General features: G+C 40.6%; 1 protein-coding gene across 1 annotated transcript; it reads right to left on the bottom strand.

Moving 5' to 3' along the window:
• Window positions 1-213: 213 nt before the first annotated feature.
• Window positions 214-27984, bottom strand: vps11 (VPS11 core subunit of CORVET and HOPS complexes). Its single transcript, XM_030747002.1, has 16 exons — window positions 27742-27984; window positions 26856-27004; window positions 26628-26763; window positions 26340-26503; window positions 25333-25580; window positions 24909-25110; window positions 24650-24801; window positions 24253-24439; window positions 23914-24057; window positions 22547-22744; window positions 22308-22469; window positions 11331-11464; window positions 10415-10617; window positions 10087-10258; window positions 978-1200; window positions 214-734 (listed from the first exon to the last, which is right to left on the bottom strand). Exons 1-16 carry the CDS (start codon window positions 27923-27925, stop codon window positions 570-572), a joined length of 2823 nt encoding a protein of 940 aa, XP_030602862.1. The 5' UTR covers window positions 27926-27984; the 3' UTR covers window positions 214-569.

Below are 27984 nucleotides of genomic sequence, written 5' to 3'. Positions count from 1 at the left end.
CAGAACAAGGTTAGAATGGGAAGTTTATAAGGTGCTTGTGTACAGAGGCTGTGTGCAAAGTCTAAATTATAACCACAGTACATGTAGATGTACTGTATATATCTACATACTTCATAGGCATGTCATAAAACTTACATTGTCAAATAAGTAATGTGGACAGCTGAAGGGCCACAGTAACAAGTGATATTAAAAAAAAAACTCTAGAACACTTAATGACTTTATTTACAATTTTAATGATCAATTTAGCATGCCAGGCATAATTTCAATAATAATGATCAAAGATTAACTTGTTTTAGAGTGCTGTGTGCAAGACAGTATACACAAACAGACATAAGCAAAAGCAACAATATGTCACAGTATTATCACAGTATGACAATTTTAAAACATGTCTACATTTAGACAGTCTCCAATGAGTCACAATTTTGCAAAACGGACCATCAAAATTAGTAAAAGCAGGTGGTTGTAGTCGCTGATATATAAAAGGGCAACCCATGTAGCATGCTGTCTGGAGCCTGAATAGAAAGCAGCCTCTCAGGAAGGATTGAGATTATAGACACAAGTTGAGATTTCTAGCTGTTTCGATGGGTGTGGATGAGAAGGTCCCTCTGCAGGTTGACTTCTAGATTCCCTACAGTTTTGCTGCCAGGCGGGTCAGTAACTAGAGTCAGTTTGTTAAAGACTCCTCGGCCAAAATAGTCAGCTACCACTGAGAAACCATCATTAGAGGTACGTAACTGTAAACCAGAGCAAAGACACAAGAACTCACATTTTCCAATATTCCTTTCTTTTTTTTTTCTGTGGTGTTAAGGCAAATACATTGCATTTCAGAAAAATATAATTTAACCCCTAAGCCCATGACATAACAAAAGCAGGTTATTACATTAGATTAAAACAGACTATCCACAAATTACAATGCTAGAGACAAAGTTAAATGAACATATTACTTCTTTGGTTTTTGATGAACAAGTTATCATTACCTGTCTGTTGAAGTGGTCATGCAAGTCACGTTTTTGGTCCTGGGCACGCAGCATGTCCATGACTTTACGGTTCTCTGGAGTGCAAGTTGGACACTCCGCCTCACTCTCAGCATAGCTTTCAAAGCAATGTTGGTGGAAGGAATGGCTACACAGGAAATGAACGGATGGCAGCTCCAGTGGGCTGTTGCACATATTACACTTTGTCTTCTGGAATATCTTGGCACTGTGTAGAAATATTGAGTGAGGATTTAGTTATGGTCATGCTGGTCAGATGGTGCATTTTGCAGCCCACATGTAGTTAGTACCAACCTGTAATAACTACATGTAGTTAGTACCAATCACAACAAGATATAGGAACTACAGTTGTGTGCATAAAGAAATGGACAGTGATAATATTCTTTGTAATGTTGCTGTTGTATGATCGATAGACCAACAGATAGATGTGTTTGAAGTTGTAACAGTCACTGTTTTTATAATGCTGTGCACTGCCACATGGTGGCACCTCTTGTGACTGTTAAGTTACCCCTTCTTAGTTGTTCTGTAGAGAGAGACCGTATCTCTGTGTGTACGTTGAATGGTGTGCTTTCTCCGTAGCATGTAGCTTAAGCTAGTGCCTTATTTTTTTTATGTTTGGAATAAACCACCCTTTTTGTGGAATACTACCGGCCTGCACACCTCCATGGCTGGCTTCACCTTGCCTCACGTTACAAAGAGCAAACTTTAACATTTCATTTAAAGAATTTTAACAAAAAGTACTCCTTTAAAAGTTTCCACCACTTTCATAATTTCAAGGTAAGTTTAACTTAAGTTTACTTATACCATGACATCAGAAAGTTTGATTACAAGTGCTAAATTACTCAAAGGATATTTTAAATTGTCTAAAACAGTATTGACGTGGGTAGCAAGAAGGTCCTAGTGTTGGATCCACCATTTGGCCATTCTGTGTGGAATTTGCATGCTCTCCCTGTATTTGCATGGGTTTTCTCCAGATACTCAGGTTTCCTCCCACAGGCCAAAGACATACAGTTAGTGGGGTTAGGTTAATTGGTGATTCTAAATTGCCCGTAAGTGAGAGTGTGAATGGTTGTCTGTCTCTCTGTGTTAGCCCTGCAACAGGCTGGAGACCTGTACAGGGTGTACCCTGCCTCTTGCCCTGTGACAGCTGGGATAAGATCCAGCCCCCCCAAAACCCTGAAAAGGATAAGTGGAAAAAAAATGGATAGACATATGGTAATAACGTACAGTGCTGTGAAAAAGTATACCCCTGTCTTGATTTATTTTTTGTGTATTTGTCAGATCAAACAAATTTTCATACACAAAAATAACCAGAATCAATACATAATACAGTTTTTAAATGCTGATTTCATTTATTGCGGGGAAAAGCTATCCAAATAGACTTGGCTCAATATGAAAAAGTAACTGGCCCCTAAAGCTAATAAATGACTGTGCAAGAACTGCAATCAACTGCAATAACTGGCACTGAGTTTTTCACATTGCTGTAGAGGAATTTTGGCCCATTCTTCTATGCAAAATTGTTTAAAATTGGTCACATTGGAAAGTTTTCCAAACAGCCTGTTTAATGTCATGCTAAATCATCTCAATCAAATTTAAGTTTGGATATTAACTTGCCCCATCCAAAACCTTCATTTTAGCCATTCTGAGGTGGACTTGCTGGAGTGTTTTGGATCATTGTCCTGCTGTATAAACCAGGTGCACTTGAACTTCAGGGCACAAACTGATGGCTGGACATTCTCCTTTAGGATTTTCTGGTAGTGAGCAACATTCCAAGATTTATTCAAGACAAATATCTCATGTGGGACAATAAAATTTATTCAATTCAATTCATGGTTCTATAAATTATGGCAAGTTGTCTAGATCCTGAAGCAGCAAGGCAGCCCCAGACCATCACACTACCACCGCGTTTGACTAGATGTAACAGGACACAAACCTTCCAAATACAGTGCCTTGCAAAAGTATTTGGCCCCCTTGAACTTTTCAACCTTTTGCTACATTTCAGGCTTCAAACATAAAGATATGAAATTTTAATTTTTTGTGAAGAATCAGCAACAAGTGGGACACAATCATGAAGTGAAATGAAATTTATTGGATGTGTCAAACTTTTTTAACAAATAAAAAACTGAAAAGTGGGGCGTGCAATATTATTTGGTCCCCTTGCGTTAATACTTTGTAGCGCCACCTGTTGCTGCAATTACAGCTGCAAGTCGCTTGGGGTTATGTCTCTATCAGTTTTGCACATCGAGAGACTGAAATTCTTGCCCACTCTTCCTTGCAAAACAGCTCGAGCTCAGTGAGGTTGGATGGAGAGCGTTTGTGAACAGCAGTCTTCAGCTCTGTCCACAGATTCTCGATTGGATTCAGGTCTGGACTTTGACTTGGCCATTCCAACACCTGGATACGTTTATTTGTGAACCATTCCATTGTAGATCTGGCTTTATGTTTTGGATCATTGTCTTGTTGGAAGATAAATCTCCGTCCCAGTCTCAGGTCTCTTGCAGACTCCAACAGGTTTTCTTCCAGAATGGTCCTGTATTTGGCCCCATCCATCTTCCCATCAATTTTGACCATCTTCCCTGTCCCTGCTGACGAAAAGCAGGCCCAAACCATGATGCTGCCACCATCATGTTTGACAGTGGGGATGGTGTGTTCAGGGTGATGAGCTGTGTTGCTTTTACACCAAACATATCGTTTTGCACTGTGGCCGAACAGTTCGATTTTGGTTTCATCTGACCAGAGCATCTTCTTCCACATGTTTGGTGTGTCTCCCAGGTGGCTTGTGGCAAACTTTAAACAAGACTTTTTATGGATATCTTTGAGAAATGGCTTTCTTCTTCCCACTCTTCCATAAAGGCCAGATTTGTGCAGTGTACGACTGATTGTTGTCCTATGGACAGACTCTCCCACCTCAGCTGTAGATCTCTGCAGTTCATCCAGAGTGATCATGGGCCTCTTGGCTGCATCTCTGATCAGTCTTCTCCTTGTTTGAGATGAAAGTTTAGAGGGACGGCCGGGTCTTGGTAGATTTGCAGTGGTACTCTTCTATTTCAATATGATTGCTTGCACAGTGCTCCTTGAGATGTTTAAAGCTTGGGAAATCTTTTTGTATCCAAATCTGGCTTTGAACTTCTCCACAACAGTATCTTCGACCTGCCCGGTGTGTTCCTGGGGTGGCTGTAGCTCAGTAGGTAGAGCAGGTCACCTACTGATCGGAAGGTCAGTGGTTCGAATCCTGGCTACTCCAGGCTACATGCCAATGTATCCTTGGGCAAGATACTTAACCCTAAGTTGCTCTCCGACCGTTCTGTCGGAGTATGAATGCGTGTGAATGCTAGTTAATTAAAAAAAAAGCACTTAGCTTAATTAATGATGGAAGTGCTTGTATGAATGGGAGTGCATGGGTGAATGCAAACAGGTTGTATAAGCACTTTGAGTGCTCTGATTGAGTAGAAAAGCGCTATATAAGAACTAGTCCATTCCTTGGACTTCATGATGCTCTCTGTGCTTTGAACAGAACCCTGAGACTATCACAGAGCAGGTGCATTTATACGGAGACTTGATTACACACAGGTGGATTCTATTTATCATCATCAGTCATTTGGGACAACATTGGATCATTCAGAGATCCTCACTGAAATTCTGGAGTGAGTTTGCTGCACTGAAAGTAAAGGGGCCGAATAATATTGCACGCCCTACTTTTCAGTTTTTTATTTCTTAAAAAAGTTTAACACATCCAATAAATTTCATTCCACTTCACGAATGTGTCCCACTTGTTGTTGATTCTTCACAAAAAATTAAAATTTTATATCTTTATGTTTGAAGCCTGAAATGTGGCAAAAGGTTGAAAAGTTCAAGGGGGCCGAATACTTTCGCAAGGCACTGTAGTTTAACTTTTGTCTTGTCAGTCCACAGAATATTTTAGCAAAAGTCTTGGGGATCATCAAGATGTTTTCTGGCAAATGTGAGATAAGCATTTCTATTCTTTTTGGCCAGCAGTGTTTTCACCTTAGAACTCTCCCAAGGATGCCACATTGTTGCCCAGTCTCTTTCTTATTGTTAAATCATGAACACTGACTTTAACTGAGTGAAATGAGGCCTGCAGTTTTGTTAGATTTTTTCTCGGTTCTTTTGTGACCTCCTGGATGAGTCATTGATGCACTTTTGAAATAATTTTGAAATAACTTTCCCAGGAGAGGCTGGCCACTCCTGGGAAAGTTTACCACTATTGCAAGTTATCTGCATTTGTGGATAATGGCTCTCACTGTGGTTTGCTGGACTCTCAAAGACCTAGAAATGGCTTTGTAACCCTTTCCAGACTGAGCTGATTCAGAGTACAAATGCACAATAACCAAAAAACAGTCAAAGCAACTCAAGAGCTTTTTAAGGCAAATAAATGGAATGTTCTTAATATAGCTTTAATTTTTTTCATTAATTGAAGACAAAACTGAGAGCAGAAAGACCCACAAACAAGCAACAACTGAAAGCAGCAGGGAGAAATAAAAGCATTTGGCCATTTATATGGATTTCAGATTTCAAATAGTCACTGACTTCAAAGCATACAAGGATTAAAAATAATCTCATAAGCAGGGGTGAAGGTAGAATTTGGCGAGCTACTGTGCACTAATGCAGTATAGTGAATGTGTAATTGAGAAATACACTTATTACATAACTAATAAGCCATCATGGCTGCTTTTCAACCCCTAGCCTGTATAAAGCTAATAAAAAGGTGAAACTTAGCAATTGTTTCAAATTAAAACAGTTCTTCTAGATGCAAGTCCTGTTACTCAGCTGCCGTGAAACACATCTAGAGAGTTATATTGAACATTCACGTGTGTGCTAACACAATGTCACAATCTTCCCAATAGTGGATGTCCCACCAGATTAACCCGAAGCTCAGACCATGCAGTGCTCAAAGAAATTGCAAAGGTTGGTTGATTCTACAGGCCTCATGTAGTTTGTTAAATGATAAAATTCATTATTGTAACATTAGAAAAAGACTGAACAAGGATGCCTTGTTTGGAGGGGTTGCTTTTGTCTTTAAAAAAAATTACTATATTGGGGAGGGACTTTAACGCGTTAATTACGATTAATTAATTACGGGTAAAATAACGAATTAAAAAATTTAACGCATTTTAATCGCACTTTGCACCGTGGAAAGTTTCTCACTGCACGAGTTCCAGGCATACAGATTTATGTCGACGCACAAGGTGATGAGCGTGATGAGCTGTGTCCAAATTCACATCTCTTATTTGCAAAAAGCTGTTTTCGGAGCTGTCTGTTGCCGCTGCTCTACCAGCAACTCGCCTCGCTAGCTGTCAGCTGACTGGGCTATCGAGGCTCGCTTTAGCAGGAGAGAACGCCCGACTGCCTTAACATCATTTTCAACCCCCCGCTGGTTTTCGCCGCTGAGTGGAAGTTAAACACAGATATAACTCACTCACATGATCTCTAACGGCTGGTGTTTGGTTTGTTTCAGTGTTTCATTTGTTCCTCAGCAAATCGGTTTGGCTGAAATTAAAATTAAGCATCATAATGTTTATTAAATATTTTTAATTAAACAATGTTTAAGTAAACATTTTTAATTAAACAATTTCTCCCTTAATATAGTTGGAAATTAATCATTCGCTCAGCTGTATTCCTTGATGTTGAAATGTGTTATGCTTATTTTAACAGCTTATTTTGAATTAAAGATTTAAAATTAAACCACAAAAAGGAGCAAAAGTTCGTTCTCCATTTAACCAGCTGGTTTTCCACAGCTGTGCTTCCCACTGTTGCGGTTGCTAGGTGACATGAGCTACACTCAGGTGAGGGCAGGTGACGCTGATACGAAGGCTAGACCGTCCAATTTCACAGACACACACTTCCGGCCTTTGCGGTCTTCGTGGGCTGCGAAGGACCCGGTGGGCTGGGTCCTTCGAAGGATGCCACCCTTAATTTGGACACAGCTATGGAGATGACGGAAGAGACTACGCTGGTAGATGGGAAATTTAAATACAAGAAACTTCCAGATGGAAGTACAAACAAAAATGCTGAGTTTGCTTATCACAGGAGTACTTCCACCCTTTGTTAGTCTGTAGACTGGTGGGAAAATAAACAAGATTTTGAAGTGTAAGCTTATGTATAATTTCGATTAATTAATTACAAAGCTTCTAATTAATTAGATTAATTTTTTGAATCGAGTCCCACCCCTAATATATATATCAGGGTTTATACAGGAATCCCAGAGTTCAATTTACTACCTTTTTTTTTTACTACCTCTAAAATATTTTTACTACCAGCACGAAATCGAGCAGCAGCCTTTTTTGGGGTGGCGGTGGATTCACAGCACTAAGCCATGTAAGATAGCCCAAGTTAGCCCATCTCTCACCAAAGACAAAATTTTATCCCACTTACTTGAAGGTGTAACTGTGACTTTGTCTTGACTAAGACCTCATACACATTAATATTCCAAATGCATTTCAAGAAGACTTAGGAAATTTGTTTTTTAAGAATATAAACAAAATGCAATGAAATTCAAATTTCACAAGCCGATGATTTATTTTCCAATAGAATATTGGAATACTGGTTTGCTGCTGAGGTGTGACGGCAATACTTGTACTCGTAGCTGACCTTGAGGTTGCAGTCGCAGTGCTCTATGTAGCACCAAAAAAATGAAATAGGGATCTGCTCCCTGCGCGTGTGAATCCGCTGCTGGTGAATGGTGGACGCTTGGTGTGATTTGATCGCTGTCACACCATTTCAGGTCAAATTTATATTTTTTCTGCACACTTTACAAAACGCCTTTCGATCATTCCCCATGACTGGCGTAACCTCTGGGGTCCGGGGTATGTATGGCCATTTTTGTTTTTAGCTTCACAGTTGACCTTAGAAACGGTTTACCTTGCCTTGTTTGGTATCTTTTTTTTTTTTTCAGCATGACCTCATGTGTGTGACTGTATAGTTATTCTTTCATTTTGACATACTGTATTAACACATTGGACTTATAATCACATAAAAACATAAAATCAGAGTAGAAAAAGTTAGATTTATTTTACTGTAAAAATCATAATCATGCTTAATGAATTATTTTTACAATTAAAATGCAAATATAAGTTGTAAATTTTCAAAACTTGTGTAAAAATATAGTAAATAATAAAGTTAATTATTTTGTTTTGTTTTGTTTTTATTAGCAAGCACTTCCTGTTAGCGAAACGTTTTCGCGGTTTATTTCTGCACAAAACGCGCATCGAAGGTGAGGACAAAATACAGGAAAAAGCATGGCGTAAATTATTGGGTCTAACTCTGGATTTACTTGGTCTATCACAGTAATTTAAAAACTGGTTCATAGTTTGAAGTCTGCACTTTTGATTCATGGAGCAGCGTCCCGATGTGACGTCATCTCAAATCGGTGATGTTATTTTGATGTGCCAGCGCGTCTGTGGACTCCAGAGGGTTGAATGTCGGGTCATCGAGCCAAAGTTGTGAAAACTTGCATTTTCCCACGACGAGGTGCAAAATGACTTTGTGTATGCGCGCAGAAGATCGGACAGCGGAACTAATGGAGTCTATCAACGTCAGCTCAGTAGTTGTATTTCTATACAGATTTTAATAGTTAAACGAACTTAAAACAAAAACTCTGCATCAATGGAAAAGTCAAAATATATTGAAGGGGTGATGAAAAATTTACTACCAAGTGAAATTCTGTTTGTTACCTTTTACTACCTTTTAATAGCCTTAATTTGACCTCATTGAATTTACTACCTTTTACTACCCAGCAGAAACCCTGTTTTTTATATATATATATATATATATATATATATATATATCTCAACTGTTACATTTGAATTCGCTAAAAGAATTTTCAGACTGCAGGACATGAAAAAATAACTAGCTTGACTGTATTTTGTCTTAAAGTGCCAGAACATAGTTCCTGATTTTTTTGGAAAAAAAAATGCAATTTTAAGAATGCTGTATTTTGTTAAACCCTTTTAATTAACCCTTAATTTAACAATGGAAAAGTGCACCTCACTCATGTAAATTGTTTCATTTCAAATCCAATGTGGCAGTGTACAATGCTACATTCTAAGGTGTTAAAGGTCTGAAAACAGGTCCATAAAAAGCCTTAAATAATTAAAACTCGCCTGATCTGATATTCCAGGTCATCGTGTTGTGCACTTCTGGGCCATTTAACGCATGATTGTTATTTTTAAATGTCTTCATAAAGTAACTGACAGATCTTCTTGGATGTGTGTTTCTGCTATCTTTTCCAGTGTGTCAAAACTGCATTAATTCAACCTGATTTTGATTTTTGGTAGAAGACAAAGTTGCAGATTGTATTACTGTGGCCTAAAAACTCTCATGCAAGGTTAATGTATTTTTAGTGCACTCAAAGTCAGTATGAGATGGTACACTGAGACACACTACAGTTAAAGTTGTTTCCTCTCAATATTCTCCCTAAGATAACTCAGGACTTTAGAACAGACCTTCACCCTGGCAGATGAATTTACAATGTACCGCATCATGAATGTTTTTTTTTTTAAAAAAAAAACGCCAGGCTTGCATTTGGTCTCACTCCTCATTCAGGCTTTCCTTGGATTTGGAAAATGTGGAGTCTTCAGCTCATAACTACTTGGCCAGAGATGCAGCTCTTATTACCTTCACACAAAAATTAGGTCAGTTTGAAAGACCTACAGTTTGCTTTCTGCACAAAGTTGAGGTATGTGGTGAAACAGCAGAGCGAACAATGCAAGCAGTCAGAATGGGAAAAATCTAAAAAAATATAAAAAATAGCTGCCACACTGGAAGTAGTCTGGAAAAGTCCCAGAAGATGACCTTGAACATAAGATCTGCCAAATTTCAAACTGTAAAGTTTTTATGGATTTTTTCTCAGCACTTGATCCCAATTCTTGCAATAAGAGCAAATAGACTGCCTCCCTACACCTAGGTTGAAAAAGAATCAGATAAACAAATAGAAACATCAAGTAATTCAAATAAATCCTCTTAACTTAAAATAATATTAATTTCCAAATACTTATAAATACTTATAAATATGACTTTATGTACTAGCTGTCCAATAGTTAAGGTTCCAGAAAATCCCATTCTTTATGTGACCCACCTCGTTTTGAGCTCCTGGATTTCTGAGCGGAGGTGAGTCGTTTCCTCACGGTACTGTTGGATTTTGCGTTCATCATCCTCAATCTGTTGGCTCTCTCTCACCAGCTTGTTGATGAGGTAGTCTTTGATGACAGAGAGAGTGGCTGTAGAGTTGTGTGCCAATGTCTGCACCACTACAACCCAAAAAAAGAAAAAGAAAAAAGTGATACAGCATAAAAACTTACATTTTTACATTCTACTAACATGAGGTCTCAGTCTTGACCTGAACTTATACATGTGGATCACAGTCCAAAAAAAAATAACTACATAAATTATGTCCACTGGCTCACCAAGTAATGGAGGCATCAGGTTGTTTTGATCAATGTGATGTAGGACCTCACTGATATAAGCCTTGCAATCCTCTTCCTTTCTGGCAAAGTACCCCAATGCCTGCTCCCAAAGGCAACACTCTTGGTCCCCATGACGCTTGCAGACCTCAACCACTTTTCCATACTCCTCATTCTGCATGTGGTAGTGCATAATCTGCTGGTACCTGCGCACAAACGAAAATCATGTCCATTTTTATACACAGTTAAGACATACTTCACTTATCCCATATTTAGAGAGTTGTAGATTCAGAACAATACTACTAACTACGACTAACAATAGGCACTTCAGGATCCTTTATTTATACCCAGGGGCTGCAGTAGGTGAGTCATCCATCTTCACGTACACATTTTCAAAACACAAATTCTTACAAATGGTAAATGGTAAATGGACTAGCTCTTATATAGCGCTTTTCTACTCAGTATGAGCACTCAAAGCGCTATTACAACATGTTTACATTCACCCATGCACTCCCATTCATACAAGCACTTCCATGTTTTGCTAAGCTAAGTGCTTTTTAATTAACTATCATTCACACACATTCATACTCCGACGGGACGGTCGGAGAGCAACTTGGGGTTAAGTATCTTGCCCAAGGATACATTGGCATGTAGCCTGGAGTAGCCAGGAATCGAACCACTGACCTTCTGATCAGTAGGTGACCTGCTCTACTTACTGAGCTACAGCCACCCCAAGCACTTCTTTCTACGGCTAAGTACTTTCTATCTAACATTCACACACATTCGTGCTCCAATGGCTGCACCGGAGTCACACTTCTTTTTGGCTTTTATTCAGTTTTACCTATCACAGTAAAGCAGAGGGTAATGAGATGTTGTGAGGTGATACTTGATTATTATTTAGACTTTCAGTTACACTTACAGTTTGCCTTTCTCATACAGGTAGAGGATGCCTTCTTTGAAGCTGTGCATCTGGCAGAGGACAAGGGCCTTGTCAAACACAGTGTTGTCACTCCTCAGCAGTGACACAGCTTCCCCCTGCAGGACCTTTCTTCTCTGCCAAGCATACAGTAAAGACCAAGAGTATTTATCAAATATGTAATTATGCATTTGTACAAAATTATAGTGGACTGTAAATCAAACAATTTAGATGTAACTGAAGTGCAGACTTTCAGCTTTAATTCAGTTGGTTTAACACAAGTTATGCATTAACTATTTAGGAGTTACAACTGCTTTTAGACAATCCCCCATTTTCTGAGGTTAAAAAGTATTTAGTCTCAGAAAATGCTAAGATAATACTTATATTACCTCAAATATAAGTATTATTTTTAATACTTGGTTGAAAGTCTTTAAGTCTAGAACCCACAGACATCACCAAATACTTTGTCCTCCCTTGAGATGTGCTGCTAAGTCTTTATCGCTTTTGTAGTATTCTTTGAGTCATCCATTTACACTGTGAAGAACCATCCCATCAGTTTTCCAACTGAATCCAAGCAGACAGTATAGCCCTGCACACTTAAGTTCAATTCTATTTAATTTATATAAGCACCAAATCACAACCAACTTTCACCACAAGTTGCTTTATCTGTTTTGTAGGGTAAAGACCCTACAATATTAGAGAGAAAACCCCCAAAATAAGACAACTCCCTGTGAGCAAGTGCTTGGTGACAGTGGGAAGGAAAAACTATTAAGAGGACGAAATGTTCAGCAGAACCAGGCTCGGGGAGAGACAATCATCTGCCATGACCGGTTGGGGGTGAGGGAAAAAGAAGAAAGCAGAGGGAGACAGGAAAAACAACACACATAGGAGAGAGCTAAAGTTTAAACTGAATTACTAATGATTAAAAGCAGTAGTGGCGTATAAACACATGGCCCTTTTCCCACCGACCGGGTGCCACTGCAGGTGCCAGTATTTGAACCATTCAGCATTTTTTCCACCGCGAGCACACTCTGTGCTCGGCTGAAAAATGGGTTCAACTCGGGCCCTGCAAGCTAACTGGTCTAACGTGACGAAAGTGGCAGAAGGGCATGACTCTGCCAGCTCAACATGAAGTTTTCAACTGCTATTTCACTGCATGATGTGTATTACATGAGAAAAGTGATGCAATTTTCATGGATGTGAATTAGGTTGGGCTCTAAGGCTGAACTTGCTGCTTTGTATCAGTTCATATCACAGATAAAAGGACTCAAACTGTGTACCTGTAATCGCTGTCTGTGTTTACTGTGTGCTTTTGTTTTGTTTGGACCGTAAAATATATTTGCAGTAAAACAGCGTGTTCTCCCACGTTTGTGCCCTTCAGTTTACGTGTCCAGACGAGGACCCGCCCACACTCACATGTAAAGGAGCAGTTCACAACGCACGGTGGAAATGCAGGCTCCTTCTTAAGCATTTCGCTGGTTCATTGAAACTGACACCAGCACTGGCAAGAGCACCGGTACTTCGGCGGTGGAAACATAGTAATTGAGAGTGAAAATGATGAATGAAGAAGAAATGCTCAGCACATCATCAGAAGCCCCCAGCAGCCTAGTCCTACTGCAACTAACTAACTACTGACTAATTTTAAACTATTAAAAAGGAAGGTTTTAAGACTAATCTTAAAAGTAGACAGGGTGTCTGTCTGTCTCCCAAATCCAAATTCGGAGCTGTTTCCACAAAACAGGGACCTGAAACCTGAAGGCTCTGCTTCCTTTTTTACTTTTAGAAGCTCTAGGAACCACGAGTAAGCCTGCAGTCTGAGAATGACTAACTTTATTGGGACAATATGGTACTATGAGGTCTTCAGAATTCAACCTGCTACTTCTATCAGCAGTCACATCACCCATAATGGTAAACGGTAAATGGACTAGTTCTTATATAGCGCTTTTCTACTCTGAGTACTCAAAGTGCTTATAGAACATGTTTACATTTACCCCATTCACACCCATTCATACAAGCACTTCCATGATTAACTAAGCTAAGTGCTTTTGTTATCTAAAATTCACACTCCAATGGTTGCATCGGAGAACAACCTGGGGTTAAGTATCTTGCCCAAGGATACACTGGCATGCAGTCTGGAGTAGCCAGGAATCAAACCGCTGACCTTCCGATCAGAAGGTGACCTGCTCTACCTGAGCTACAGCCACACTAATGACTAGATTCTATTGGCAGCCATAGAGGCCCATACCATAACATTGCCTCCACCACATTTGACAGAAAATGTAGTATGCTTGGAACATAATTGTTTATTTCCCCCCTCGCTCTATACTTTTCTCTTCCCATCATTTCGGTACAAGCTAATCTTGGTTTCATTTGCCAATTTCCCCCACCAGAATTCAAATCAATTCAATTTTATTTATATAGCACCAAATCACAACAAAGAGCTAAGAACTGTTCAGGCTCGTTTAGATGTTTTCTGGCAAAGTCTGTTTTTGAGTGTAACCAGTGAATTGCTTGTTGCTGTAAACCCTATTTCCATTCATAAAAGCATCTCTGGATTGTAGACCTTGACAATGATGCAACTACCCCTAAAGAGTGTTCTTGACTTGGCTAAAAGTTTGTTTTGGGTTTTTTTTTGTTTTTTTTAAACCACAAAAGAATTCTGTGATCATCAACTTGTCTTCCACAAATTTTTGCTATGTTCCATATAGGTTTATTTTGGTTTTTAACCTAATGACTGCCTCTTTCACTTGCTTTGGCATCTCTTTGGAACCTATATGGAGTTTAATTCAATTCAATTTTATTTATATAGCACCAAATCACAACAAACAGTCACCTTTAGGTGCATTATATTGTAAAGTAAAGACTCTACAATAATTACAGTCAAAATGATCCCCTATGACCAAACACTTTTAACAGGAAGAAACCTCTGGCAGAACAAGGCTCAGGGGGGGGCAGAAATCTGCCACAATGGGTTGGGGCTGAGGGGAGAGAGACAGGACAAAAGACATGTTGTGGAAGAGAGCCAGAGATTAATAATAACTAATGATTAAATACAGTCGGATTTGTTTCCTGTGGGTGTTGGACTCCGTCAGGGCTGCCCTTTGTCACCGATTCTGTTCATAATTTTTATGGACAGAATTTCTAGGCGTAGCCAGGTGGCGGAAGGCTTCTTCCTTGGTGGCCTCAGAGTCTCATCTCTGCTTTTCGCAGATGATGCGGTTCTTTTGGCTTCATCAGGGGGGGGCCTCCAGCTCGCAGTGGAACGGTTCGCAGCCGAGTGTGAAGCGGCTGGCATGAGAATCAGCACCTCTATCATCACCTCTATCAATCAGCATCTCGGGGTCTTGTTCACGAGTGATGGGAGAAGAGAACGGGAGATCGACAGGCGGATCGGGGCTGCTTCTGCAGTGATGCGGACGCTGCACCGGTCCGTCGTGGTGAAGAGGGAGCTTAGCGTAAAAGCGAAGCTCTCGATTTACCGGTCGATCTACGTTCCTTTGGGTAGTGACCGAAAGAATAAGATCGCGAATACAAGCGGCAGAAATGAGTTTCCTTCGAAGGGTGGCTGGCCTCTCCCTTAGAGATAAGGTGAGGAGTGCGGCCATCCAGGAGGGGCTCAGAGTAGAGCCGCTGCTCCTCCACATCGAAAGGAGCCAGTTGAGGTGGCTCGGGCATCTGATTAGGATGCCTCCTGGCCGGCTCCTGGGTGAGGTGTTCCGGGCATGTCCCACCGGGAAGAGGCCCCGTGGTAGACCCAGGACACGCTGGAGAGATTATGTATCTCGGCTGGCCTGGGAACGCCTTGGGGTCCCTCCGGATGAGCTGGAGGAGGTGGCTGGGGAGAGGGAAGCTTGGGCTTCTCTGCTTAGGCTCCTGCCCCCGCGACCCAGCCCCGGATAAACGGAGGAAAATGGATGGATGGATGGATGGATGGATTAAATACAGAGTGGGGTATAAACAGAGTAAAAAGAGGTGAAAGAAGAAGAAATACTCAGAACCCTGTGGAACTCCATAATTAACCTTAGTGCATCAAGAAGACTACCCATGTACATGAACAAATTAGATAGCGTCTATTAGATAAATATGATTCAAACCACTGCAGCACAGTACCTTTAATACCTATGGTATGTTCTAATCTCTGTAATAAATTGTCATGATCAACAGTATCAAAAGCACCACTGAGATCCAACAGGACAAGCACAGAGATGAGTCCACTGTCAGAGGCCATAAGAAAATCATTTGCCACTTTCACTAATGCTGTTGCTGTACTGTGATGAATTCAACTGGGTCAGTGATGACTTTTTAAAAAATTGTTTAATTACTGCCACCTTAAAAGCCTGCAGTACATAGCCAACTAATAATGATAGAATGATCATATTACGATTGAAGCATCAATTATTGGTAGAACTTCTTTGAGCAATCTAGTAGGAATGGGGTCTAATAACTACCGTATTTTTCGGACTATAAGGCACACTAAAAATCCTTAAATTTTCTCAAAAATCAGCAGTGCACCTTATAATCCGGTGCGCCTTATGTATGAATTCTTGTTTTGCTTACTGACCTTGAACCAATTTTATGTGGTACACTGCGCTCAAAAATCTTTCAAAATGTTTTAGTGCGATTTTGGTAAGGGACGCTTTGCAAATATCGACATTTTCTAGAGCGTACAAACCATACGACAGGGGGGAGGGGGTCTTACACCCAGCGTATGCTTTTCAAATAGTTAGAAAATGTTGGTCGGTCTGTGTAATTTGAGGGCTGCCGTCTGACCGCCGATGCCCGAGGCATCCACACCACTGCACCCGTGCGTGGTTTGCAGCGATATGGCTTCAGGTCTGGTGGATCATTTCAAAGGCCTCATTGAATTCTCTAAAAAAGTCCATCATTGATTCACAAAATGACTCTACTGACGATATTAAACAGGAACAAGCTGTGAGTGCAGCACAGCAGGTGTGGAAAACAATGCCACCCGAGATAAATTCAGCAAGAAGTGAAAGCATTGTTCCAAAAATGGAAACCGTACACAGTAAACTGCATAAAACTATGATGGATTTTTTTCTACATGTTTCTGGCCTGTTTTCATCTATGCTGGCCTGTATATTTGTGCGTAATCTGGCGATCGGCGGCCGGCACTGTTGCCAACTTTTGTGCAACAAAACTCCCTGTTGGCTATCTCAAAAATCACTAGAAGTTGCTGAAGGACGAATTGAGGTCCGAGGGTGTGTGTGCTGTCCTCCTCTGTGCCAAAGAGAGGTCCGGGCAATGCCACAGCGTATGAAGGGACGCAGTAAGAGCGCTGTATGTACACAAAACACGATGACAGCAAAGTTTTCAGGTTTCCGGTGTTGTGTCAAAAAGGGATTTCTTTTTTTCTTTCTTTTTTTTTTTTAAATGTTTTTTCTTTGCATATATCGGTAAATATACTGGTGCACAGGATTTGTGAGGGGCTTATATATAAAATGACTTGTTCTTACCCTCATTAATTAATAAAGAATATATTGCAGCGTCTGTTAAGACGTTGAAGAAGATGGCGAGATATTGCCAGCAAAAGTTGCCCTTTTATTAACAATTAAATGGTTGCTGTATGCCGCAACCAAAACAAAACAGCAACAACAAGACTGACTCGGATAATGATGAGAGGGAACCCGGCACGCTCGATGCAGAAATCGCCCAACTGTTCAACTCAGACACTGAAGATAAGGAATTTGATGGATTTGTGGAAGATGAATGATTTAAAATGTGTGTATTTTTCTGTATTTGTTTGTTACAACTGAACAATATTCTGAGTTATTGTGAATGAGTTGAATAAAGTTCAACTTACCTGACGCTTTCGTTCTACATGTTTTATCATGCGCCTTATAACCCGGTGTGCCTTATGTATGAAAATAGACCCGTTCATTGATAGTGTGCCTTATAATGTGGTGCGCCTTATGGTCTGCAAAATACAGTACTGAAGTTAACTCAAAGTTCAATCTGAGAGAAAGAGTTTAAACAAATACCAGCAGTACTGTCAGCCTGGCTACAGTGCTGAAAATAAACCTGGGGTTGTTCTTATTTTCTTCAATTAGTAATAAATAGTAAGTTGTCCTAGCTTTATGGAGGGCTTTTTTATGAAGCAACAAACTTGTTTTCCAGGCTAAGTGAAGTGTTCCAGTCAATATATACAAAATGCAAGCTTAATGCTCAGAATCAACTGCAGATCTTTTGTCAGCTTAATTTGTCATTGAGTAATAAGGGAACAAGCCTCACCAGGCCACAAATCTGCTCAGGTTGATCAGGCTGACCAGAGGTTGATCGCTCAGCGTTGCCCCATGCTGAGTTCTTGCGCTGGGCTGAGAATTTCACCAGTTCACTATCTATCGGAACTGTTCCATTACTGCAAGTGGCCGCATACCCCATACACTCCACACATGCCACCCCGTCACCGATAGCGGACTGATTTTTTTTTTTTTTTCCTCTGTCTAGATTGCTGCACTATAGTATTATTTCACTGCAATTTGCAATCTACCACTGGGCTTTGCCAGTTTTGTTCACAATGTGCATGAGCAATCTCACGGTGGTCCTGTTAACACTTTATTTTCCATCCATCCATCCATTCTCTTCCACTTGTCCTGTTCAGGGTCGTGGGGAGCTTGAGCCTATCCCAGCTGACATAGCTACACCCTGGTAGGGTACACCCTGTACAGGTCGCCAGCCTGTCGCAGGGCTAACACAGAGAGAGACAGACAACCATTCACACTCACATTCAGAATTTAAGACATTTTGGGGGGCAAAATAGCGACCAGCATGAAACTGAGGGGGAAGCAGAGGAAAAAGAGAGCTCAAAGGACAATTTTGGGCTTCCTTTTAAACATAAAATCCCAGGAGCTTTCTTGTTTCTTGTCTTCATAGACTCACAATGACGTCTTGCTAGAACTACCAGCATTTTCCCTCTACTCCTTTTTCTGCCAAGCGCTGCCAAATGGCAGTTTTACATCTCATTAGGCCACCTTTTGTTATGTACACGGGGCCAGTAGATTGGAATGTGTGTGGGATGGGTGTGGGGGTGGGGATGGGTTACCAATGATGACCAATGATGACTCAGGGTCGCCAGGTGTATAAAAAGCCAGGTCACAACACATATTTCACCTACTCTGTTGACTGAGAAGCAAAGATGCCAAAGGTTTACAGCACACAGCAAGCTTTGGACATGATCCTCAACCATGTCAACCCCTGTGACTCCGATGGAGATGAAATAACCCTTGTGCTATATTCCGACTCTGAAAATTCTTCTGGTAAGATTTCCTAAATTTCCTATTTTCGTTTGCCGTTTGTTGTGTTTTAGGAAGAGACGAATATCTTTGCGATTGCACATTATTTCAACATTTCACTAATCAAATCTCAAACATGGTCACCCTGTAGATGAGGAAACTTCGCCACCTCCAGAAAAGAGAGGTCGCATGGAGACACATGAGTGGCTGACAGAGACGGCAAAAGACGGCACAGTGTGGCGTGAGGAACAGATCGGAAGGCCTCTGCATCACAGCCCAATTGATTGTTATGCCACAGATGGAGAGCCAACTGCTTTGGCCAGAAGAAAGGTGTCGAGTCGCTTACAGAGTTTCCTCTGTTTCATCACTCTGGAAATGCTTCGGACCATTCAGGAGTGGACTGTCCAGCATGCACGCCAGACAAAGCAGGGAAACTGGTTCATGGCCCTCCCTGAACTAAAGGCGTTCATTGCAATCCTCATCCTGCGAGGGATTGTCCGCCTTCCAGCGGTGCATGATGTATGGTCAGCAACACTGGGAGTGCCCGCAATCAGCAAGATTATGGCCCGAAACCGCTTCCAGGACATCATGCGGCACCTACGCTTTGATGACAAGGACACACGCAATGAACGAGTTGCAAATGATCGGTTTGCTGTAGTCTCTGACATTTGGGGGTCTTTTGTTACCAACTGCATTACCTCTTACAACCCAGGAAGGCACATCACCATAGATGAGCAACTTTTTCCAACTAAGACCCGTTGCTGTTTCCTGCAGTACAGTGCTACAAATCCTGACAAGTGTGGCATAAAGTTCTGGGTGGCATGTGACCTGAAATCCAAGTATGTATGCAACATCATCCCATATCTTGGCAAAGACCCCAGTCATCCCACGGGAGAAAAACGATCAGAAAATGTGGTGATGAAGCTTATGGAACCATTTATGGACAAAGGAAGAACCGTTACCACAGACAATTTTTTTACGTCATTGTCACTAGCACAACGACTGCTCAGCCGGAAGACCACACTCCTTGGCACAGTAAACAAGGTTCGCCGTGAGCTTCCAGACTCCGCCAAAAATACTTTGGCCCGTGAGGAATTCAGCACACAGGTGTTTTCAACCTCTGGTGCCACACTGACCATTTACGCGCCCAAACGGAGAAAGACTGTCTGCATCCTCAGTAGCATGCACAGTGTGGTGGAGACTGGGGATACCCAGAAAAAAAAAAAAACAAACACAGTCACTGACTACAACAGCCTGAAATGTGGTGTGGATGTCATGGACCAGATGGTGCGAAAGTACACTGTGCGTTCAGGAACACGGCGTTGGCCAGTCGCTGTGTTTTACAACTTGATTGACATTGCAGCACTGAATGCACATGTGCTTTACCAAGCATGCACTGGGGTCAAAGAGAGACGGACGGACTTCTTGGTGAAGCTTGCAAGAGAGCTTGCACAGTCTCATATGGCAGCCAAGGAGGTGCATAAGGAAAACCTTCAGCAACAACCACTCTCACCTGACACAGGGAAAAGGGCATTGTGCCAGGTGAAGTGTTGCTGCAAGAATAACCATGCCACTAAGCGTTGTGTTTATTGCAACAAGTTGACATGTGGAAAATGCAGAAAGGAGATGTTGTGGCAGTGCCAGATGTGTTCAGACAATCTGTAACAAATATACCAATAAAAATGTGCTGGATAAATATTTTGGTCGTCTTCAGTCCTTTTATAGTCGTATACAACTGTCCATCAATACTGAGATAAAGTACCGTATTTTCCGGACTATAGAGCGCACCATACTATAAGCCGCACCTACAAATTTTTTGGAAAAAACTGGAAACGTACATATATAAGCCGCACCGGGCTATAAGCCGCTGGTATCTCCGCCGCTCTCGGTTTTCCACAATTACTCGGCACTCAGCAGAGGGGGACAGACAACCCCAAATTTGAGTTATAACAAGTCAATTCACCATTGATTCGTTCACGCCGAGCTTACGTGCAGCGGCTCTATTTCCCTCCTGTAGTGCCAGGTCGATAGCCCTCAACTTAAAAGCGGCATCATAGGAAGTTCTTTTTGTGGTTTCCATGATGAGGGAGTTTGAAAAAAATCTCTTTTGTGCCTGCTGCTAGCACTTGTTGGCGCTTTCTTCTTTGATTTCCAACTTTGACGTCCCATGATTCATATCCTGCTAAAGAGCCCCCTGGTGGTTAAAGAAAAATCCACAGAAACGCCGCACCGGGCTATAAGCCGCATGGTTCAAAACGTGGGAAAAAAGTAGCGGCTTATAGTCCGAAAAATACGGTATTCCTAAAAAACATAACAAAACAACAATCACATAGAACTTATATATACATATATGGAGTTCTAAGTATGGCAGTTCAACACTTCAAAATAAAAAAATAAATTATTTTTATTTGAAAATAAGCTATCAAATAAAAACTTACACTCTAAAGTTAATGGCAGCTTTACACAAGGGCATTTGTGTATGGGCTACGGAACACAAATGATTTATAATAGTTTTACAGATATTTACAGTTAGAATTTCCTTACAGTACATGGCAATAGGAAGCCTACTTTGTCTTGTTGACCGATGCTGAATAAAGGGCATGTAAAAATGTATGAAATGGTCAAAAGTTTATATGATACAGTAAATGTGATGAGTGAAACAATACAGTGCATTTTGAAAGCCCCTTGTAGTCCCTACTCAGGAGAGATGTCTCAGGCATTTCAGACTTCTAGGCTCTGCTCAAGCATACCAGTCCCCCTAAGGTCTGTGCTTGAACCTCCAGGTCTGGCAGGTAATGGCTGCATTTACAAATGAAAGGGGGTCGTCTAGTGTCTAGTTGTGCTGGCCTCATTTGCATGACACAATTCACAGCTGCCATTTGGCAGCACCTTGGGATTTAAAGGTATAACTGCCATTTGGCAGGAGTCTGGTAGTTCTAGTGTTAAAAAATGTTTAGCAACAATAGCTACAGGTAAATGTGCATCTTATTTTCAGAGCATCATAATACAGACTAGAGCAGGGCTCTTCAACTCCAGGCCTTAAGAGCCCCTGTCCTGCAGGATTTAGATGTGTCCCTGATCCAACACACCTGAATCAAATGGCTGAATTACCACCTCAGTATGCAGTCAAGTTATCCAGAGTCCTGCTAATGACTTCTATATTTGACTCAGGTGTGTTGTAGCAGAGGCACATCTAAAACCTGCAGGACAGGGGCTTGAGGCCTGGAGTTGAAGAGCCCTGGACTAGAGGGATCCACACTCCCTATTGGTCCAATCAGATTCAGGTGCCTTCAATGACCCATAGGACCAACCATACATAATATTATCCCACTGTTCACCGTCACTGAATTAGCAAGCTGGCACGGCATTTAGCGTTTAGCATTAGCAAGTTAATGCTAACTACCCCCCACCCTAACACGTGCGCTGATTTGAAATTTTTTTCTGGCTAGAACCATTCATACGTTTTAAATTCAAAACCACTTGAATTTAAAAAGTATGCACTTCAATCACATCTTGATTGTTTTGATTCCATTTTGGAGGTATAGAGAAGCAAAATTACAAAGGAAAGGTTAGTTCAAAGGATTTTGCCCCATTTAAAAAAAAAAAAAAACAACAACAACAAACCTTCCAAATTCCCTAGAATGACAATCATACTTGATTTTCAAACCAACATGGCAGATTTCTTAACTAATGATCCATAACCAATTTTATAACTGTGTTTTCTACTGACCTCCGGGTCCTGTTCATGTGCCCAGTCTTGCAAACGGAGTTCCAGCAGTGTGTCATACACACCCTGGGGAGAACGGGGATCCACATCGATCATGTGCTCCAGGAAGGCTTTGAGCTCCCGAGGGTTATTGGCAAAAACTGGGATGAATTCCTCTGAATTTGCCTAAAATACAAACAGTAGGTACCAATTAGGTAGGTAACAATTAAATACAAAGGAGACAAACAGTATTGCTCACAGACCTTATTAACCAGACTCCTATCCAGGTTGTCTTTTTCAGCAGTGTCTCCACTGGGTTGGTAGCTGGTGCATAAGCCCTTCAGGAGGAGTGTGGTACCTTCAGGAACATGGTGCATCAGTGTCTTGCCATAACGCTTCATGTTGCTTTCAGCTTGTTCAAAAGGCAGACGCCCAATATACCGCAGCCCTTCTTGATAGTTCTGGGGGTTTCAAGGAAAACAAGATAAGTTAGCCATTGTCCCCACCAAATGATGCCGTGCATGATGTGTAGCTAACAGAGTGGCGTGTAAAAGTTTGGACAACCCCAGTCGAAATATCTGCTCCTAAGAATTTTTAAGTGAGTAGAAAATTACCACTGTCTAAAAGAGAAAGGCAGAAAATTTAAGAAAGAATGTTCTTTTCAACATTGTAAGTAATACATTTGTTGAGTAAAAAAATAGGGTCATGAAGACCCAGAAATCCTGTGAAAATTCATAGTTCCAGTAAGATGATAGAAAACCCTGCAGCATGATAGGTACAGCAAGCAGCACAGTTGTTAAGATGATAGTAAACTTTTTAACCAAACTTTATATTATTATTATTAGCAATAATCACTAGGACACAAATGTATGCTATTTTGGCACTTGGGGTGGGGGGGGGGGGGGGGGGGGGGGGGGGGGTTACCTCAGAGTGATTCAAGACAAATTACACTCCATTCATATTCAAGGTATTATTATAACCAGTAATCATGGAATTTTGAAAAACTTTCTTTTTTTTCTGCAATTACACAAAATGTGTAAAAATCAGAAAACCAAGCTTAATTTTCCTCTCTGATCCCCACTGAATGCTTCTGTCAAATTTGAGAAAAATCCACATAACAATTTTTGTGTGATTTCCAGATGGCACAGACAACAGATGACATTAGTGTCTGAGCATCTAGACAGATTTCAGTTCACAGGAATCTTTTACAACAGAGTCAGATCTTTATAAATTACTCTGACCAGTCACAACCTCGTCACAATAGTCAACATCTATGAGCTTCTCTAAGCAGTTGCATAGCACTCTAAAAGTAAAAACAACTGATAATGCTAATGATAGTGCAGGTAGTCATTTCAACAGAACATAATGTGCACTGTTCTACTGTGCAGCCAGAAAAGCACAAATATTACCTTAATGGAGAAGTCTGCATCATCAGCACAAAATTCAGTCAGAAGGTTTTCAGGTGAACAACTAAACATGCTTGATTCATTTTGAAAAGAATCCTGCAGTAGAATGGAAGAATTCTTGAGAGTTTAAGAAAACGCAAGAACATGGCACTCTCAGCAGCCCACAGAAATGATGAACATCTATCTCTAAAAAAAGGTTTGTATATCTACTTGCATATTTGTACCTTCAAGTCCTCCAGCTGGATTTTTAGGTACCACTCATGGTGCATGTGTTTCTCAGCCAAGAAGACAGCGTGGCTGTGGTAGCCAGCCTGCCGCAGAACCTTGATGGCAATCTCAACATCAAAATGGACTTCATTTTCACGGCTCTGTAGAAGTACAGTGCAGGAAGACAATAATTTTATGATATAGCAACCATTATTGACTCTGGTCAATCTAGGTTTTAATGGCAGCCAATTAATAACATCATTGGTCAACAGAAGTTAGATTTTGTGCCACTTTTTCATTGGTGTTTAATCGCCAAAAGCTTAACACCTCAGCACTCACTATCACCAGTCAGTCACCTTAATGAACTCTTCCAGCTTGGAACTGTCCTTGAGCTTGGTGTAACAGTTGAGCAGCAGTGTCGTGTGGTCTGCATTGGCCAATGACTGCCTGTGCAGGGCTTGTAGATAGGCTGTCAGATTGTGGATCCTCTGTGCATCCAGAAATTTCCTGATGACATATGATGGCTCCAATTTCCCAATGGTGCTGTGTGAAAATACAGTGATATTTTAAGAGGGATTTCATTAATGGCTCATCTGATCAGCAATCCAGGGAGATCCTTAAGGCTGCGCAATGGTAGAGAATTAAGGCACATGTAAAAATTAAAACATTTTAAAAAACTATAACATCATTTCTGTTTCAACACTTCTTGTCTTTAAATGATTTACACAACTCATTCTTTGCAAATGCAATTACCGAATGTATTGCTGGATGGCACCATCGTGGTCTCCCTTAAGGTACAAGTGATCACCATACTGTCTGAAGATCTCTGACAGCCCATCACTGTCCAGGTGCTGGCTCTTGGCCAGGTTTATGGCCATCACAAACAGGTTCTTCTTAAACAGCATCTTTAAAGACAAACATTAAACTATGCTACCTGATTAACAGTGAATTTATAGGGGATCATCGCTGTTCTTTTAAGTTATAAATCATCAGTTACAGAGAATGAACTCACCTCCAGTTTGGTCTGTGTATCTTTTTCCTGGAGAACAAACATTTTTCCATCTCTGGTCAGAACGTAGAAAGAACCCCACTCTGCTACCACATCAATGACATCATCAAAAGAGGCACTGTAGGCAATGAACTTGTTGTCCAAGTCATAGATAGTCAGAAGCTGTTTGTCTGACGGAGAGCTCTCCCCACTACTGAAGCCTGTCCTGAGTTAGAAATAAACAGCATCATCAGTCTCATAATAAACATCTTTCTGTGAGTCACCTGTAAAATACTTTTGAATTATTGAATTAAAATCTGTGGTTTTTAAGATAGCTTTGAATAATATTCCGTTTGATATACTGTATTATTAAAATGGAATTCTCTTCTTTCAGAGGAAATACTCCAGGAATATTACATTCATTGCATTCATTCAGTCCCGTCCTTACTTGGTGGCTGACTTTACATCTGTTATAAGTAAGAACAGATATCCACGATGCCAGTGGGCCAATAGCTTGTTTCCATCAAAAGCAAAACAGGGCCCTCGTTCATCAGGCTGATACAGATACACACATTCTTCACCAGCTACAATGAACTGGGAATCCTGGGAGGGATCTGCCAGGGATGAACAGCGCAGTGCACAGCCGTGTGTATCCAGCTCTACTTTAGGATACTCCTTGATGGACAGGGTGTAACACTGACAAAGATGACAAAGAGCAGTTTAAATGACATCCTCTTGAACTATAGTCATCTTCAAGTGGGAAAATGTTCTCTTCAAAGCTTAATGAATAAACTAACAAATCCAATATAAAACAATACACCAGTGTGCAATATCACTTAAATGTCCAATAATTCAAATTGTGTCATCTCTCAAAAATGACATTATTCCCTCACACAATCAAAAACAAACAATTGTCTCTGGAGAACAGCAGAACATCTCTGTGAAAAATGTGCAACACTGGTATCTTCCATGCTGAAGGAGGGGTCAGATGGGAAAAAAAATAAAAAATAAAATAAATAAAGGTGGCCTGGTCATAAAGATTACTGAAATCAAATATGTACATATGTACATGTACATGCTTTTGATATCTGTATATAGTGTTTTGATGTATATGTGTATGTATATTTTTATGTATATAGTGTTTTCTATTGTATTATATTTTATTTTATTTCATCTTTCTCTGTACTTGAGATGCTGTAATATGCAAATTTCCCTGTCATGAGACCATTAAAGTTTATCTTATCTTACCTTAAAAATATATAAATATCAATAATAAAGGACAAACTCAGTTTCTACTGTGGGCGCTCTATTTTTTATATTAGTAAATCTAAGCCTTTAGTTTTAAACTTTACATAAAAGCAAGGTCCAACTGTTCAATACAATTTTGAGTCACATGACATTTCAGAGATATTGCACAGGATTGTCCTCATTTCTGTGTAGTACATGATGACTTACATAGACTTTCTCCAGAGTGGCAACAAACAGATGGGTAACTTTTGCTACTTGGCGAAAGGCGAGGCCTGTGACAGGGCTAGTTCCTTCATGTAGAGTCAGAGTTTTACTGTGACGATCTCTAGTGATATCGCCTTTGGTCAAAACCACACTGCCATCTGTGAAGCCTGCCGGGACACACAACATCTACTTTAATCTGTGTGCCTGAGCAATGACTGGATCAGTGGCCAATTAAAAATTAAAAAAAAAAAAACATTTAAAAAAAAAACCAAAAACATTTCTTTGTGTTACCAATTGCCATGAAGTTTAGGTTCTCATGTACACTGAGGCAAGAAACTTCAGCTGGTTTGTTGCTTGGAATTGCAGGGAAAATCCTAGTGCAGAGAGGATTTCCACTGTCCCTCTTGTCTAGGTTCCAGACCTTTACCTAAGAAACAAGGACTATTTTAGTTTAGCAGTGGTTAATTAATTTCTGCACGTTTTTGCATGTGAGGCTTGTCTTGGAACCGTAACACTTACTAGAGGGTTTATTCCATGTTCATCCTGACCCACTGATACAAGGATGCTGTGCTGCTTCAACTGGTAGAGATGTGTAACTCGCAACTTGTAGGCCTGAAAAGACATCAGCTGCAGGGCGCGTGTCAAAAGCCAGATCTTACCTTCCATATGTAACATTCCAAAGGTTAAGAACAATTAGATTTAAAGTGATGTCAAGTTGCAAAATGGTTTCTACAACACATTTTTTCACCCCATCTCAAAATACTTGCGTCAATATACATGTTTACATACTGTATATACAGTATATTTATGGAGATACAAAGACTATGGGCAGATACTGGAATATTTTATTTGATCAATCTCAAAGCTTTGTAAATGCCATATCATAGTCAAGCTATACTGGTATGTACTATTTTTCCGAAATTTGTGGCTTTTACTTTTTTTTTTTTCTCTTGCTAGAGTAATCACAGCGTGATTGAAACCTTGCTTATATTGTGAAGAAGCAAAGGACAATTCAACCCAGAAATTAACTGACTTTAAATGCTCAGTGAAGGTTACAATTTGAGGGCTGCTATTTAATATATAAAATGTAGCTTTACACGGAAAAAAGACCACAAGGCTTCGAGGAGTCTTGTAGGCAAGCATTAAGCCCACCTTCAATTTATACGTTTTTATGTAATTTGGAATGGCACTGCTCTCAATAACATAAAACGAAGCCAGACTATCGCTTCCGGTCTTCTACAAGCCACCACTTAACTTCCTGACAATAGTTACTTATCTCGAAGATACGTTCTACATTTTCTGACTTTAAATTTTGCTTTCACAAATGCCGGGCTAGTTAGCATCAGTTGTCACCAAGCTAGCAGTACATCAGCTGAGGCAGCTAACTGGTGCCAAATAAGGATATCTCCGAGAACGATGTGACCCCGACCAGAGTCACAAGTCGATATTCCCTTCGGGAGGAGAACGTTTTTCCCATTGTCATCAGGATCCTTCACTGTATCCTTGTCAAAGAAGACAAATTTTCTCCACTGTAAGAACGCTGCCATTTTGTTAGTGTAAACAGACAGGGCCGTTGTCATGTGGTACATAAGTCACATGAGCAAACGTCAGGTTCTCAGTTTCCCGGATACAGCAGGCAGAGCCAACC

This window comes from Archocentrus centrarchus, chromosome 14 (assembly GCF_007364275.1).
Source record: "Archocentrus centrarchus isolate MPI-CPG fArcCen1 chromosome 14, fArcCen1, whole genome shotgun sequence".
Classification (NCBI taxonomy): Eukaryota; Metazoa; Chordata; class Actinopteri; order Cichliformes; family Cichlidae; genus Archocentrus; species Archocentrus centrarchus.
Note: the sequence above shows the minus strand (reverse complement) of the source record. Positions and strands in the feature narration are given on the sequence as shown.

Bases quoted from the DNA above. Each gene is read 5' to 3' on its own strand.
- vps11 (XM_030747002.1), bottom strand. From the start codon at position 27,925: ATGTACCACATGACAACGGCCCTGTCTGTTTACACTAACAAAATGGCA. The intron at 26,764-26,855 runs GTAAGTGTTACG...CTTGTTTCTTAG, and splicing joins AACATGGAATAAACCCTCTA to GTAAAGGTCTGGAACCTAGA. The intron at 11,465-22,307 runs GTCAGTAGAAAA...TATGCTTGGCAG, and splicing joins CACATGAACAGGACCCGGAG to AGAAGAAAGGTCCTGCAGGG.